This window comes from Nannospalax galili, unplaced genomic scaffold (genome assembly GCF_000622305.1).
Source record: "Nannospalax galili isolate Female #2095 unplaced genomic scaffold, S.galili_v1.0 scaffold247, whole genome shotgun sequence".
NCBI classification, from domain to species: domain Eukaryota; kingdom Metazoa; phylum Chordata; class Mammalia; order Rodentia; family Spalacidae; genus Nannospalax; species Nannospalax galili.
Window position 1 is genome coordinate 392,098 of NW_008356952.1, and position 17,059 is coordinate 409,156.

The 17,059-nt window shown below is 40.9% G+C and overlaps 1 protein-coding gene across 2 annotated transcripts in view; it reads left to right on the top strand.

Annotated features, from left to right (window-relative positions):
• Nucleotides 1–17,059, top strand: part of LOC103751373 (serine/threonine-protein kinase Sgk3) — a 136,334-nt gene that overhangs the window by 72,106 nt on the left and 47,169 nt on the right. For both annotated transcript variants that reach the window (XM_008854767.3, XM_008854769.3), the window contains exons 2-4: nt 7,532–7,743; nt 13,960–14,043; nt 16,794–16,866. In XM_008854767.3, the coding sequence (XP_008852989.1) occupies nt 7,666–7,743; nt 13,960–14,043; nt 16,794–16,866 (235 nt within the window). In that variant the 5' untranslated portion in view covers nt 7,532–7,665. The remainder of the gene's footprint in view (nt 1–7,531; nt 7,744–13,959; nt 14,044–16,793; nt 16,867–17,059) is intronic.

The following is a 17,059-nucleotide window of genomic DNA, read 5'->3' on the forward strand; positions in this document are numbered from 1 at the left end:
ATTTTGAAAGCAAAATTAGAATTTATATACTTTATTATACTACATAAACATCTGTGATTTATCCAAATTCTCCTTGTTTTTGAAATGCCTTTGTTAAGAGTGTTATAAATAATTTAAGTTGAGGCCCAGACTACTGAGACATACCCAGCATATGGTGAGCACCATGTAAATAAGTTTTGAGGGAGGATTTTATTAAGATACCACAGCCTAATGGTGCGCGTGAAGGATGGGAGTAATCGGTTGAAGGAGGGAGAAAGTGTTGATTCAGAAGACTGATTAAGCAATGCTGATGGTCCAGTTACTGACTCTGAGCATCTCACTTTGGCAGGTTGGGATTTCTAAGCATATCAGATTTAGCCCCTAGGTACTGTGGGAGGAATGGAGTGGAGGCAGGAGTAGAATAGAAGCGAGAACAGGTTACTGAGTCTCAAATAGTAATTTTTGAATTTGTGAGGGCTGTGTGTTTTCTACAGTGTGTGTGTGCCTCAGTCTGAATTCTTCCAGTTTCCTCAGTCAGAATCAGCTTTACTCTAGGCCTCCCATCCTACCATTTACTTCCTCCAGGAACTCCTTGCAGTGTTCTGTGTTCACACTGGCCTGCAAAATGTCTTGGGAATGCGCCTCTGAATGCAAATGCTTGGGAGAACCATACAGCCACCCTTTTGATATGGAACCCAGGACACAATGAGAGGCTGAGAAGGACAGGGCCAAGCCTTGCCACCACTGTTAGCACAACACCTCCCCAACCCCACCCCCATCCTCCATCCTCCACCCCTCACCCCTTCCCTCCACTCCAGCCCTGTGGGGGTTCTGGATCAAGCAAGGATGTGTTATTATTAGAGAATTTTAGAGCCTTTCCTTCTTTTCTGGCAGTTTTGATTCTAGTAAAGAAAACAGAGGGCCATCAGTGGTTACTTTGGCCTCCTCACTCATTCCTTTCCCTCCATGTAAATAGAGCCAGTTGCAGGGAGTCCTTGAGGGTCTTGATCATTTCTCAAATTGTTAGATGCAACTCTTCATTGTGTTCCAACTATATCATTTTTCTTTATCGAAAATCAGAGTATAAAGGTATCTGTAGTAAGATTAATAAATCTAGGAAAAACTGGGACAACTTGATGATTACAGGACAGAAAAATCAAAGAGGGGGTGGAGTAGGCATTAGAGGAAGGATATGTTAGTAAGGAAAACAGGAAGAGTTGTAACTGATTTATGGAGGGAGGCTGGGAGGAAGGGAGAGAGAGGGTTACTGTGTATCTTTCATGAGCTGTTAGGATTTTTAATTGTTCTGCAGTGAACCTAATTTACAGTTGTGACAAAGACTTGCCTTGTTTCTGTTGAAACATTTCTGATATGCTTGAAGCTAGTATCCTCAGAAGCAGAAATAAACAGATATGGATTATATACTTTTATAGTAGACTTTTAGTACAAATAGCCAGTTAGTTTGGGGTTAGAATTTCCTGAGAGGCTTTTTTGATGTAATTTATCAGTACTTTGAACAGCTATGAGTCTCTGAATTAACTGCTGCTCACTGCAAAAAAGAAGCTTCTCTGACCAAGCAGCACACATCTATGGGTATAAATATAAATAATTGTGAAAGCATTTTGACATGACCATTTAACAAAACAAAAATAGTATGTTTCTCCCTAGGGCCTAAGACCTCCCAAGTCAAGGGCTTTTGAGCAAGTTTACAGCACCAGGCAGGAATTCCTAAAAAACCTCCTTTGGATGGCATCCTGTCTGTTTTATAATTTAGTTGCTGGTGTCCACGATAAGGCCAATACCCAGCCAAGCTCTTAGCTAGATGTTTGCATGTGTTGTGTTCAGAAGGGGAAAGCAGAGGCCACATTTGACAATCCTTCCCGAACCTGACGCTCCTGGTGGCGGACTCAGAAGTGTCTTTTCTTCACAGTTTTCTTTCTATAACCTGGTAGCCTTATGGATGACTAGAAGTCTTTCCAACTCTTGAGTCTGCAGAGATGATATAGAAAAAAAGGACAAGTGCAATGGGAGCATGAGAAACTGGGAGATGTGGTGGGTGGTCTGCACTTTGGATCAGGATGTTGTCACCCAAGCCGTGCGTGAGATCAAGCCTAGCTTTCTTCATCTGTAGAATGGGCATAATGATACTTGTCTCAGGTTTCTGGGGGGATTGGGTGATATGATAGGCATGAGTAGTTATTTGTATGAGTGTTGTGTATGAGTGTTCAGGAGTCTTCTTGAGTCATTTTCTACCTTGCTTACTGAGGCAGGGTCTCTCACTTGAACTAGAACTTGCAGGTCCTGTTAAGTCTAGCTAACCTGCTTGTTCTGTGATTAGATCCTGGATCCCATCTCTGTCACTGGAGCACTAGGATTACAGATCGGTCTCCACATTCTCCCTGCATGTAAATGGTGCAGGGTATCTAAACTCTAGTCCTTAGCTTAGTGAATTATCCACAGATTGTCTCCCCGGCCTCCAATACTAGTTCTGTGGCCTCAGCACTATTGACATTGAGCCAGATCTTTTTTTGTTATAGGGTGCATTGTGGATTCTCAGCAACATTCCTTATCCCCTCCAAGTAGAGACAAGTAAAAATGTCTTCAGACACTGCCAAATATTGAATCTGGGGCAAAATTACTCCCAAGTGAGAACTGTTATATGATATTTTCTAGCTTATTGTGTTACCCTTGCAAATTCACCATCCATCTTAAAATCTGGCTGGTCTCTGATAGTTCTTTCACCTGACCCATTTCTTCCTGTCTTGTTGGACTTGCCTAAATTGACTGATGAGGTGGATAGCAAGATTAGTTATTCCACTGTGAATTAGCATCTAATAGATAATCTTACTGGGAACATGTCTCTTATGCCTAGACAAGCCAGCCTCCCCCAAGAATCAGTCAACAAGATGGTCTTCTGCCTTGCCAGCAGAGTGAAGGCAGGTCCTTCTTCTGTTACTCTTTTGAAGAGTGCTACATACCTTTGAACTTCTTTAAAAGTTCTGGGTTTTGTTCCCACATGAACAGCATAGTTGTTTCTCTTCTTTCCCAGTTGTGGGCTCCTATGTCATTCCTTTTCGCGTTCTACTCTGTTTAGTACATGGCCAGAGGATGGGTCTGTTGAATTCTATTGTTTGACTTTTATGAGTTAAGTATGTATTAAATTCATAGTAATGTCAGGGTTACTTTTTCTAATTCTACTTTTAAAAAAAGATTTATTTATTTGTATGTGTATGAGTGTTTTGCCTGCATGTATGTTAAGTGCACCTGTGCATGTAATGCCTTCACAGGCCAGAAGAGGGCATTGGATCCCCTGAAACTGAAGTTAAAAATGGTTGTTAGCTGCAGTGTGGGTGATGGGAACTGAACCCAGGCCCTCTCCAGCAGCAGCCATTGTTCTTAACTGCTGAGCCATTTCTCTAGCCCCTTCCTAATTCTACTTTTAACCATTTAAGTTTATGATAGGCAGGCATGGTCACATGCTCCTGTGGTCCTAACTACTTATGGGGAGGCCAAGGCAACAGGATCGATCACTCTAAGCCTGGAGTTCAAGACCAGGAAGGGCGCATACCAAAACCGTGTCTCAAACCAAAAAAAGAAAGGGAGGGAGGGAAGGGAGGGGAGGGAGGGAGGTTGGTTCATCAGTCTATTCGTTCCTGTAGGTCTCTGTACATATTATGGAATAATGCAGTATGAGTAACAGCCCAATGTCACACCATCAGGTTCATACCCTAACTGCTACTAGTGGAAACTGTGCCCTTTATTTCTGCAAGCATACTTGTGCCATCCAGACTTGCTTAGGCCCAGTTTTGCTTTAACTGTACTGAGTGGACTGCTGCTATACATGTCCAGTTTTTTATTTGGTGAATCGAATAGTGTTCTATTTATGATGTGCTTACTGTTGAAGTTAGCAATTTCTTGGTTTTCCTTAGAGAGGTGCCTAATTTCTTCCTAGGCTGAGTAGCAAGCCAGGAACCAAATCAACAGTAGCTGTTGGCAAATCCTAAGGGGTCTGTAGCTCTGACTCTTCCCTTGGTGCTTGTCTGAGACACCTTAATCCATCCCTGTCTGACATGTCATTTCTGTGCCGCTTGAGTGTGTTGAGGCAGAGGCTCAGGCTACTGCGGCTTTTATTATGGCAGGACGTTTTCTTAAAACAGGCTTCAGTGAAAAGTGCACCTTCCTGGGTTTCTCAGCAAGTGGGACAGAATAGCACATCCAAACCTGAAGTTCCCAGTTGTTTTGCTTATGTCTCAGTGGATGTGGTGTAGAATATAGCACATCTCACTTCTCTTGGCTCAGAGCAGGGAAGGCCTAGAGAACCATCCACATGGTAGATCCCTGAACCTCAATGGCATCTTCTTTCCATACTCTTCTGTGTCTTCCATGGGTACCAGAGTGCTTGCTACTTCTTGTTTACTGGGACCAGTTAAGGCAATTTTACCAATGTGATGGGGCATTGTGGTAGCCTGTGAGGTCAACATGGGCATGTTCCCTTTAGACCATACAATGACAATGCAAATTAGCTCTCAGGACAGTGAATGGTAGATACTGCTGTCTGTCATATGATGGAAGACTGCATCTCATTGTCCTTACTGATTGATGCTGGTAGAAAAGCAAATGTCTACCAGGTGAATAGTCATGTACTTGCTATCAGGGGTTGTACTAATATTCATCATTTGAAAACACCTCATCTAGGATTGCATCTGGAATTAGCATCACCACTTGATTAAATTTATGGCAATCCAGTCATGTTTCAAGATCTTTTTAGCTTTGGCCCAGGTAAACAGGCAACTTAAGTGGGGATATGATGGGATTAACACTCCTGATTCCTCCAGGTTTTTTTATAGTGATCCTGATTTCTGAGGGATAGTGGATGGAATATATTTTGTTACTTTCTTAGTGTTAATAGATTGACCAGTTGCAAGGGTTTTAAGCCAGTACGACCCAAATGGGCAGTAGCTGTTGGTAAACCCTAAGGGGTCAGCAATTCTGTGTTGCTTGTCGGGTTTCCACATGATTGTTTCTCCTGGAATAGCTTTTATAGACAGGACAAGGAACCAGGGAGGGAGAGTTGGCCTTTTAGTAAACTCATATATTTATTTCCAGTAAAATTCTAGGACTAGGGAAGTAGGCACAAACAGGCCTATAGATCTATTGAATCCACTGAGGTACTAGGGTCACCGTCATCCCGTATGCCATATTTGGGAGTCCAGCTGTGACTAGTGGAGCACATTTTTCTCCAGAGGTAACAGTTCAGAAGTGGTATCCAGTAACCTTTTGGAAGGGTTTTTATTTCCTTTTCTACAGTGGTTAGGCACCCTGGGGAATTGCTGGGGATCACTCTTGGGAAAGGCCTAGAGAAAGATCAACAGTATATGCTTGTGGCTTTGTAATGGACCACAATAGTTAGTGTAACATTGAATTTGATATCCACTTAGAGTTGGTCTTGACCTTCTTTTAAAGTTTGTTTGGGTTGAGGCAATGAAGAGCAGAGGGAACGGAAGTATGAAGAATTGGCATCTCCTTGTAAAGCAACTTCAAAGAGTCATATGGGGGGTGTTGTTAGGAGTCTAGACACCTCAGAGGTGGTGAAGGTAGCTGCTTTCAGCTGGGAAGTTCAGTTGAGTTGAACTGGAGTCAGCATTCTGAGCCTCATTTGTATTGCCCAGATTGTACATCCATCATTGGGAATCTGCTTTCCTGCCAGTGTACTTATGTCAGCATCCGAGACTGCATGATTGGATGTATAAAATTGCGCTATATCACTTACCATTAAACTCTTTCCTGAATTCTTAGCCCTATCAGCTGGCAGCCATAAGAGGTTAAAGCTGTAGATTTTCCTGCCCATCCTGGAATTTCCCATATTCAACCTTTCATTTGCTGTGTGCACACCTCCAAGGGCAACTAGAAGCAACCCCAGTCCATGCTACAATCTCTAAAGTCAGCACTTTCATCAGCTGCTTGGATTTCTAGCACCCTGCCGTCTATCTGCACCCCATCCTTGTCCTCCTATATATCATTGCACCATCCTCTTCCTCCACAAAAGGGTTATCAGGACACATATAAAATATGCATCCCATATTTGAAGCTCCGTTTCCTGAGCCTATTGTTGATACCAGTTACCTGTTTAGCACATGGCATACTCAAAAGTAATGAAGAGAGCCTAACTAAAGGACCCTTTACTAAGGTGTTATGGGCAGGGTGAAGGAAACCCAAGCAAGGCATGGGGAAGCTCCCTCTTCCCTCACAAGATCAGGAAGCCATTGTTACTCTTAGGCCTTCATCTGTAGCTATGGGAGAACGGGCTGCCTGGTAAAAACTGTGACTTCTGTTAAATAAATCACTACTATTAAAAAGAGACCAGGGAGGAAAAATAATCTTAGCATCCCACTCCTCTTACCCTCTGTTCTGTTAGTGCTTCTTTGGTTGAACCTAGCCAGAATACTGGGATGGGAGGGCGGTGGCCTCAGTGCGTCTTTATAAGAGTGTGCCAGGGTGGAGAAAGATTTGTGATTGAATCTGGCAGGGCAAATGCAGACTAACTAGCATAGTTACCTATGTAGGACCTCTGGCCCTGGTTTGGTAGTATACCTTGAGTAGAGTTTTCTACCCCTGCCTGTTCTCCCTGTGCTCTTACTGTATCTTGGGCATCTTGTGAGAAACAGCTCTTCCATCTTCCTCCTTCATTCCTGATGCTATTGGATGTGATACCTTTCTGTCTTTTTCCAAAGGGCAATCTGAGGCCTGATGTTCTGTTCTGTTCTTTGTACTATACACTCCAGTAAGGCATAAACAGACATTTAAGGTCATAAGTAGTAATGTACCAGCAGGACCATCACTCAATAACCATAGTCTCAAGGGAGGGGTGGGAATAGTATAGCTCATAACATTCTCCCTCTTACCTCTACTGCAGATGGGGAAGTTAAGTCCAGGGGCTCCCAGATAAGGCCAGTCTTCTTTAAAAGAGTGATGGACTCAACCTGTTCTCATACTAAAGCAGTAGCTTACCGACATAGGGGGGCCAGTATCTGGTCATCCAGTTACATCACCTTTAAATGTGCTGACCCTAAGCCCACATGAACCACAGCATATAAGTTGCTGGAGTTTCTTGAGTGCTGAGGAATGTAGATGGGTATAAATGTTTGATGTGGTTTAGTGATGGGACATAGCAGAAACTAAATCTTTAACCTGGGCAGAGACTTAAGATAAGTAAAACGAAATTCCTGCCAGAGTTAAGTGTCTGCTCTGTCCCCTTATAAGGAAAGACAAATCAAAACAGTATTTTTTAAAGATTTATTTTATTTTTATTTTGTATGTATGGGTGTGCATCTGTAAGTGTGCATTTGCCTGCGGAGTTTAAAAGAGGGTGTTAAGATACCCTGGATCTGGAGCTATGGGTGGTTGTGAGCCTCCTAACACCACAGGTGCTTGGTACCAACTCTAGTCCTCTGCAAAGCAGTAGGTGTTCTTAACTACTAAGCCATCTCTCCTGTCCCCATGATAGTATTTTTAAATTGTTTTGCTAATAATCTTTTTTTTTCTATTGATTAAGGTTCCATGATGGGATTTGAACATTACCTCAAAAGATTTCATATTTTGGATTAGTTATTTGTACTTACCTTCTGTTGAGGACTTCTTCAGACTCATTTTTTGGTGTCCTTTGAGACAATACAAAGAGATTGCACCATGGATTACAAAGAGAGCTGCCCAAGTGTAAGCATTCCCAGCTCCGATGAGCACAGAGAGAAGAAGAAGAGGTTTACTGTAAGTATGCAACATAGAGCATAGGGGAAAATAATTGCAGAGACAATTGCCATTTCTGATTCTGTTCTTTCTAACCTAGACTGCCTCTCCTCTGATTTCCACATACTTCTTTTGAATGAGCAATCCACCACAAAGCCTTCCTTAGCTACTGTAACAGTAATTGTCTCTTTCAGTGCAGATTTTTGCTTGTTTACCTGGCCCTTTGGAGAATTCTTTGAAACTCATAAATCCTCTTGTCAGGAGATATATGTGTACAGACATATTGGTCTCTGCACTTGTAATTTTGTATGCACTGTCAGCTCCTTAATCCCTTGTTAAGAACTACTGTCTTAAAATTTCCATAATGTCTTACTATAATTTGTGTGTATACACATGCACACATGTAGGTGTGCATGCTTACGCATCTATGCATATGTGTGGCATCCATAAGAAGTAATTAGGTATCTTTGGGCATTCTCACCTATCACTCTACCTGTTCCTTTGAGGCAGGATCTCTCCCAGAACCTAGGACTCATGTTTTCTTGGCTACTGGAAGCCAGAAAGTCCCAGTGAACCTCCTATCTGCCTTCTTCAGAGATGGGATTACAGATGTTCAGGATACCCAGCCTGTTAAATAGGTACTGGGATCCTAACTCTTGATGATTGCACAAAAAATGGTCTTAACCTCTAACTCATCTTTCCAGCTGAGAACTTTCCTACTAGTGTAATAAAACAGAATATTGTATTTATTTCCAGTACTAAGTTAGTATATGTAGAGATCCCTTGCCCTTCTCCTGAATACATCTTCTGACCTGGTTTTCCCTATAAGTTGCCCTCAACTGTGTAGTATGAAGAAATTCATTCAACTATTTAGTTCAACACTGTTTAGTACCTAGTCTCATCTGGGTAAAAAATGCCCAGGCTGTCTTATTCGAGCACACAGCCCTCCCTCAGGTTCACATCTTGGTTTATAGGAAGATGCCCACTTTCAGTGTTCATTGAATAGATGACTGGCTTCCTTCTTGTCATCCATTTAAAGCTTTGATGTACAAACTGTAGACTGTCTGTTCTGGCAAATACCCAGTATGGCTAACATGATGTAGCCTAGACTTTTAGCCAGTGTTCATTGCTGGCCACTGCACTTGAACTTGAAAATCTCTTCTGTTGGCATGACCAGGGTCTCATAGATGCACTATGCTGATTCAGTAGCTCAACAGCCCCCTGGGCTCTTACATGTCTTTATCTGAGCTTAGCTCAGTGATCTGTCACAAACCTGTAATGAGTGGGTCACCTAATCCTTTCAAATTGAACCTCTGAAAATCACTGTGACAAGTGATTTTCAAGTCAGATCTATGAGCATTGAGAAAAACTGAAAAGTTGTGCTAAACCCTTTATATGACTACTCCATTCTCCCTTCTTAATTTGTGAGAATGTAAGAAAGGCTGAGAGACTACAAATGGTGGCTTTCTCTCGAGCTTCCAGACATGGAACAGGGGAACAGTTCTTTGGCCCTCTATTCCCTAAACAAACATACTTCCCTGTACTGATGCCTCCTAGTACAGAGAGGTTAGAGTATATATCTGGTTATTATCTCTCCCCAACTTCTGTGTTGCAGGTGTGTCTGTGTAAGATTGTATATTTTACCAATAATATCTTTTTTTTTTTTTTTTTTTTTTTTTTTTTTTTTTTAAAAAAAAAAAACCCTGCAGCCCCAACTGCCTAGAACTTACTATGTGGACCAAGCTGGCCTGGAACTCACAGAGATCCACCTGCCTCTGCCTCCCCAGTGTGCTACCACTCCTGGCTATCAACAATATCTTAAATGATGCATATCATCTTGAAGGTTGTTATATTTTGGGTTAAGCAGTAGAGTGTATGCAAGTTTTCCTTCCTTCCCACTTTTTGCTTCTACTTCTAGGCTTTTCTGTCCTTCGGGAACTTTATATCCTGTTATGTTTGGTAGAAGTTCATACAATGTGGGCAGTAGGTTAACTTGGGTACCCTTTGCTTTTTTCAAGGAGAGACAAGTATTTCTACACATTCTATGAAAGGGTCAGGGAGGCCTCTAGCAAGACCCCTATCCTCATGTTCCCATGCCACGCCCTGGGTTCTCAGACGCCCTGTCCCAGTCACTTTGTTCATTTACGTCTTCATTAATATTACCTGATTAAAGGCCTTTTTGGGGGGACCACTTAAAATACAAAATAGCACCTTCATACCTCGCCCTACCCCTTTTACTCTGTCCCACTTACTTTCTAAATAATCACCTGATATATTTTGTCTTTTTTATGTATACTCTGCCTGCTAAAATGCAAAGTCATTTGAGGAAGGACTTCCTGCTGTGTTGTTTCACTAGACCTTTAAACAGATATTTATTTATTTTTATGTGTAATGAGTGTTATACCTGCATGTATGTCAGTGAACCCGTATCATACAATGCTCATGGAGGACAGACGAGGGTGTCTGGATCCTCTTGAACTAGAGTTACAGATGATTGTTGAAATAATATTAGTTGCAGTCACCACAGTACAGTCTTCAGCTTTCCAAAACATGGCTATATAAATACATGTCTGTAGCTCATTATATTAGTCACTTTTCTGTTGCTGTGATAGAAGCACTGACCAAAACAACTTATAGAAGGAAGAGTTTATTTGAGCTTACAGTTCCAGGGAAATTACAGTCCGTCATGGTGGGGAGGCATGGTGGCTGGAGGTGGCTGGAGCAGGAGCAACAGAAGTTAAGCTCTCACATCATCAGGTACAGGAAGCAAGAGAGCAGCTGGAGATCTGGCAAGGCCTAAGAACTCTCTGAGCCCACCCCCAGTAACCTGCTTCCTCCAGGATAGCCACACCCTCAAGACCTTCCAAAACAGTACCACCATCTGGGGACAAAATGTCCAAATACTTGGAGCCATGGGGGACATTTTCATTCAAACCACCACACTCATCCAGCACAGTCTGTGTTCCACATAAGCAGGCCTGGGCACCTGTACTCAGAACAAAAATAGACGCTGACTTACTGAGTGCTCAATACTTTATATTCTTGTTTTCATATGCTTCTTTGGTTTGCTTGTTTTGTCTTTTTAAAAATTTTTATCTCTGTTTTCTTTATATGTATGAGTGTATTGCCTGCATGTATGTCAGTGCACCCATGTTGTGTGATCCCCTCAGAGGTCAACAGAGGGTGTTGGATCCCCTGAAACTGCAGTTAACTGGTAGTTGTTAGCTACCATGTGGGTGCTGAGAACCAGATGTGGGTTCTCTGCAAGAGCAGCCAGTGCTCCTTACTGCTAAGCCATCTCTCCAACCCCAGTGTTTATTTGTTTGGTTTTTGTTTTGTTTTGTTTTGAGGCAGGATCTCCCTGTAGCCCCTCATTGGCCTGGAACTCACTGTGTAGACCAGGCTGGATCTCACAGAGCTCCACTTCCCTTGCCTGGCTTCATATGCCTTTTGTATAACTCTCAGAGAGTCAGCCATGTGTTGCCATCTAGCAGGTCTTAAGTCTAAATTATACGTTAATTTATCCATGTGACAGATTGTTAGTGAATTTCTGTATGCTAGGCACTATTCTAGGTACTAGACATTCAGAGAGTAGCAGGAGTGACACAGTCCTAGCTCTCAAGGAACTTACATTCTGTTGGGGCAAGACAGATACTAAGGTACTACTCAGATATACATAAGATAATTTCATGTTTGTTGCTACTTAATAGCACTTGCTTATAATCATATCGTTACCATGTTTGCAAGGCCTGTTCCTGTGTTTGCTGCAGAGCCTCTCCATCCTGGAACCTAGACTTGGCTTTGTCTTGGCTAGCCAGGGGAGACTGCTTCCCTTTTTTTCCTCTCCTCACCAGGAAGTAGGTACAAAGGATTTTAAAATCTAGTTAGCTTTCTATTGCTGTGATGAAACACTCTGACCAAAATTAACTTGGGGAAGAAATAGTTTATTGCATCTTAGACTTCCAAGTGACAGTCTGTCATTGAGAGAGGTTAGGGCAGGAAGTCAAGGCAGGAATCTGGAGGCAGACACCATGGAGGAATACTACTTACTGGCTTGCTCAGCTACATTTCTTACTCAGCCCAGGCCCACCTGCCCAGGCTTGGCACTGCCCTCGGTGGGCTGGAAAATACAAACCTGTTTTTGTCTTTTTCTATCAGTGCTAATTCTAAGCCATGTCTAATCCTGAAAAGTGGATCAAGTGAATCTATAGTTTCAGCCAACTTCACTGGCACTTGACTAGGCCTTCTCCTCTTTACGTCTGATTTGCTCCATTTGGGGATTGTTACCTTAGATTCAATTCTAACATTTTACATCTACTAGCTCCCTCTGACAGTCCTAAGTCTTAGCTCACATGGTGCCCAGCCCTCTTTTTCCTCCATCTGACTGATACATCCCTTACTCAGATAACTGGTACCAGTGACTTTGCCTTATCTTTTAGTGGGATGTCATTCATCCCTCTTCTCACAGAAAGCTAGAACTTTAATATGGCTGTACATCCTGGGACCCTTCAGAATGTTAATGTGACCATTTCTTAAACAGTATTCATATAGTATAATCACACAACTATCAGAACAATATTTTCTTCATAGTATTATCTAAAGGGAAGTTGAGGGTGTCGATTCCTGCCTTTCATGGAAAAGCGTAGTTTATACACATTTATGTGGCTCTGAGATGAGCCTGGTCTTCTCTTACACTAACAGACTATGGACACTTGTATAATAAATCCCCCAAAGCAACTCATATTTCTTTGCTAGTCTTTACTGTAAAATACCAAATTAAAACCTGAGCCCTTTGTCAGTCACCCTGTCTGCATATTTTTCACTTATTGTTACTTTCCCTTTAGAAATAATAAGATCTTTGGACTCCTGTTCTAGTTAACTTTCTATTGCTGTGTTAAAACACTCTCACCAAAATTAACTTGGGGAAGAAATAGTTTATTGCATCTTAGACTTCCAAGTGATAGTCTATCATTGAGAGAGGTCAGGGCAGGAAGTCAAGGCAGGAACCTGGAGGCAGAGACCATGGAGGAATGAATGGTCTACTACTTATTGGCTTGCTCAGCTACATTTCTTATTCAACCCAGGCTCACTTGCCCAGGCTTGGCACTGCCCACAGTGGGCTGCATCTCCCCTACATCAATGAATTATGAAAATGCCTCAGACATGACCACAGGCCAGTCTGATGGAAGCAGTTCCTCAATTGAGCTTCCTTCTTGCCAAGTGACTCTAATTTGTGTCATGTTGACAAAAACTAACCATCACAGTTCCCCAAACTCTTGTCTCATAATTCATTATAGTTGAATTATTGCTTCTTTGCCTTTTGACGAAGACCAAGTGCACAGTGTGTTAAATTATATTCTGAGGGTACCTTTGGGATGAATTATGAGAGTTAATTCTGTAACTGATGATGATTTAAACTGGTTCTGATGCATAGAGGGGAGAAAATGAAGCTGATTTTTAGTCTCATTTTTATTTTTATTAAATCTGTCAACTTTTTGGCTAACATTTTCTTATGTCCAGTAGGAGTTAATTATTCTTCATATGATTGTTGACTATGATTATGAGATTACATATGAAAATATTAGATATGTTTTTAAGATGGCTTTAGAAAATCTAAGGATAAAATTTTCATTTGAAAATACTGTATAAAGACGGTCTGGAAGGAAGGGAACTAATAGTTGAGTGTTTACTCTGGGCCAGGCATCACTTTTGAAAATACTTGATAATTTCACAGCAATAGCTAACTGCTAAGGAAGAAAACTGACATCAGTTGACTGTGTTTTATTCTTGGGAAAGAAAGTCTGAAACAAGAATACAAAAAAAAAATGTTAGACAATAGATCTAGACAGTGAGTACACACGTGTCCACAGTTATTTTCTGAAAATAACAAAATTTTCATGACTTTTCAGAACTGCTTGATAAGATAAAATACATGCTTCATTTGGTGTGGTGCTTGGAGAGTCATATAAACAATATCAAGTTCATGAATATTAAAAGTTTTTAATGTATTTAGACAGCTAATGTTTTGGTTTTTGTCTTTTTGAGACAGGGTCTTTCTGAAGCTTCAGCTGGCCTGCAACTTTCTATGTAGACCAGGATGGCTTCAAACTTAGAGATCCACTTGCCTCTGCCTCCTAAGTGCTGGGATTAAAGGCATGCACTGCCATGCCCAGCGTGACAGCTAATGTTCTTTTTACAGTTAAAATTTGTTAAGTTATGCCATATTTATCTCCACAGGTTTATAAAGTTCTGGTCTCTGTGGGCAGGAGCGAGTGGTTCGTCTTCAGAAGATATGCAGAGTTTGACAAACTTTATAACACTGTAAGAGACTACAAGATTTCTATTAGAAACAAAACACTTGAGAAAACCCCAAGAGAAGAGAAATTTTATTTGTATGAATAAACTCATGCATGTTACCAAGCAGCAAAGGGAAAAGGTCTGATACCCTCTTCTGGTCTCCACAGGTACCTGTATAAACATGGTACACATACAGATAGCAGGCAGACACACATACATAAATAAAAGTAAATAATTAAATAAATTTAAATATAAGATAAAAATTTAAAAATATCTAAGCCTGTAGGCTATCATTTGTAAGATTTTTTTTTTTGTCTTTTTGAGACAGGGTCTCCCTGTAGCCCCAGATGTCCTAGAACTCACTATGTAGACCAGGCTGGCCTTGAACTCACAGAGATCCACCTGCCTCTGCCTCCCGAGTGCTGGGATTAAAGGCAGTAATATATTTTTTTAAAGTATGAAGGAAGTTAAAGTTATCTCAATTAAAAGAGAAACTAGTCTCCAAGTGGACTGGAATGAATTATAGTGTCACAGTGTCTCATGGTTTTATTAAGTCATTATTAAAGTTAGATAACTTCTGACTTATCTTATTTAACATTTTACTATATCTGTCCCAAATAATACTGAACTGATTTGCTAATTGAAATAGAATTTCTAAAAATTAATGTTATATCTGGATGTGGTGGCTTATGTAATTCCCACACTCAGGAGGCAGTGGCAGGTGGATCTTTATGAGATCCAGGGCAGCTCAAAAAAACCAATAAGCTGGTCATTTACTCATATGAAGTCACAGCAATGGTGACAGCATGCACAAGTTCCATGCAAGCTCAAACAGGACAAAATCTCAGTATAGACATGGATGGGGAAATGGGTAAGAAATCCCAACTCAGCCTAGGAGACTTTTGGCAATTGATGGCTGCTGGGAGTGGGAAAGACAGTGTCTTAGAGGGTTGTGACTCTTGGTGGGTCCAGTGGATGGATCCACACTGAAGGACATTGGGGGACACACATCATACTCTATAGGCTCTCTCTATATATGAGAGTTCATTAAATTGGGCAGGAGGCAGTGGGGAGAGGTAGAGAGGGAAGAGGATCTAAATGCCATCAAACTATATTGTATGAAAATCATAAAAATTCAATTAAAATGCAAAAAATCCCCAATAATAATAATAATAATAATGTTACAATTTTAGGAGACATTTTACTTGCCCCTATGTAAAATTATTACATATTCTAGAAAATCTGAATAGAGAAATATAAAAATATGTTAAACTTACAATATTTCCTGTTATTCAAAGATAACATTTTATTGTTTTATTCTGTTCTTTATTTTTTCTTTAAAATATTCATGTCTTAATTTTCTACATATAGCTACATATTGCTAAACAGGATTTTGAGATAGTAATTGTAGTGACATGAGTGAGATAACATTTTTGAAGGAAAATAGCAATAAGAGTAGGATTATGCTTCTTGATTTTTCTAGTGATTTTAAAAAAAAAAACTGGTTTACTTTGGAAGCTGGTGAAAACTGTTAGCTCTGTGTCTCCTACCTTCTCAATATCTATATGGTCAGCATTTTTTGAGTACACCTTAGGTTGTGCTTAGGTAAAATTAATATAGCAGGAGTATAGTGTATGTGAACTTCTGGTGGAGAGATAAAATCAAGTTTTATCCAAAAACATCATAACAACTGAAATTTGAGGCTTTCTGGATTTTCTTAAAAGATTGTGTAGGCAACTTTACCTTCTAAACTTTTTGCCTTTTGTGGAACTGTACATAAGTGGTTTGTAACTGTTCATAAGCATGGGTGTGGGGACCATCAGATAATTCAGTGCAGATCCAATGGCCAGTTTTTGTGGTACCTTCATGACTAAGGTGGCTGGAGACTGGTTAGTTAAGATTTGAGTGTCTTTTTTTTTCCAGTCCAAAGTTCCAGTCTTCCACATACCTCCAAAAACCAGTATAATCAGGTTCTTCACAGTAACACTGCTCTATGGTACCAACTTCTGTATTAGTTACTTTTCTGTAAGTGATAAAAAGCCATGAGCGCCAGGCGTGGTGGTGCACGCCTTTAATCCCAGCACTCAGGAGGTAGAGGCACGCGGATCTCTGTGAGTTCAAGGCCAGCCTGGTCTACATAGTGAGTTCCAGTTCCAGGACAGCTAGGGCTACAGGGAGACTCTGTCTCAAAAAAGACCAAAAAAAAAAAAAGCCATGAGCAAGGCAACTTATCAAAGAGAAAGTTCATTTTGGCTTACAGTTCCAGAGGGATAGGAGTCCATCATTTCTCAGGGCATTGCAGGAAACAGCAGGCATGGCAGCCAGAGCAGCAAGCTGAGCAGGAAGGAGCGAAAGCTAGAAGGGAGATGAGGCTGTAACACTCAGAGCCCACCCCCAATTACACACTTCCTCTAGCAAAGCCACACATCCCAAAGATTCCATGAACCTTCTGAAACAGCACCATCAGCTGGGCACCAAGTGTTCAAATGCCTGAGCCTGTGGGGGCCATTTCTCATTCAGACCACCACACATAGACAAGTTAAGTAACCTGCCCAGGGTCACATACAAACTAAGTGATTTAGTGGGATAAAATATAGGATGATTAGTCAGTCTGTGGTATTCTATTGATAATAAATATTCTACATTATATCATCATACTTAAAATATGTCTAATGATGAACTTTCTTTAATATCACATTGTATTGGATTTAGTGTAAGCATAAGTAAAAGACTTAGAAATAGTTCATGTAATGCTTTTTTTGTTTAACTTTTAGCTAAAGAAACAGTTTCCTGCTATGGCTCTGAAGATTCCTGCCAAGAGAATATTTGGTGATAATTTTGATCCAGGTAAGCAATACCTTCATAGCTGACTGCTGAGTTATGGTTGAAGTGTGAAGAATTGGGTAGCATATTCATTGAAAGTATATAATAGTTCAGGGATTTTTTTCTTTCAGACATAATCTTGCTATAGCTCAGGCTGGCCTTGAACTTGTGGTCTTCCTGCCTTAGCCTCCCAAGGGCTGGTATCATTGGCATATAT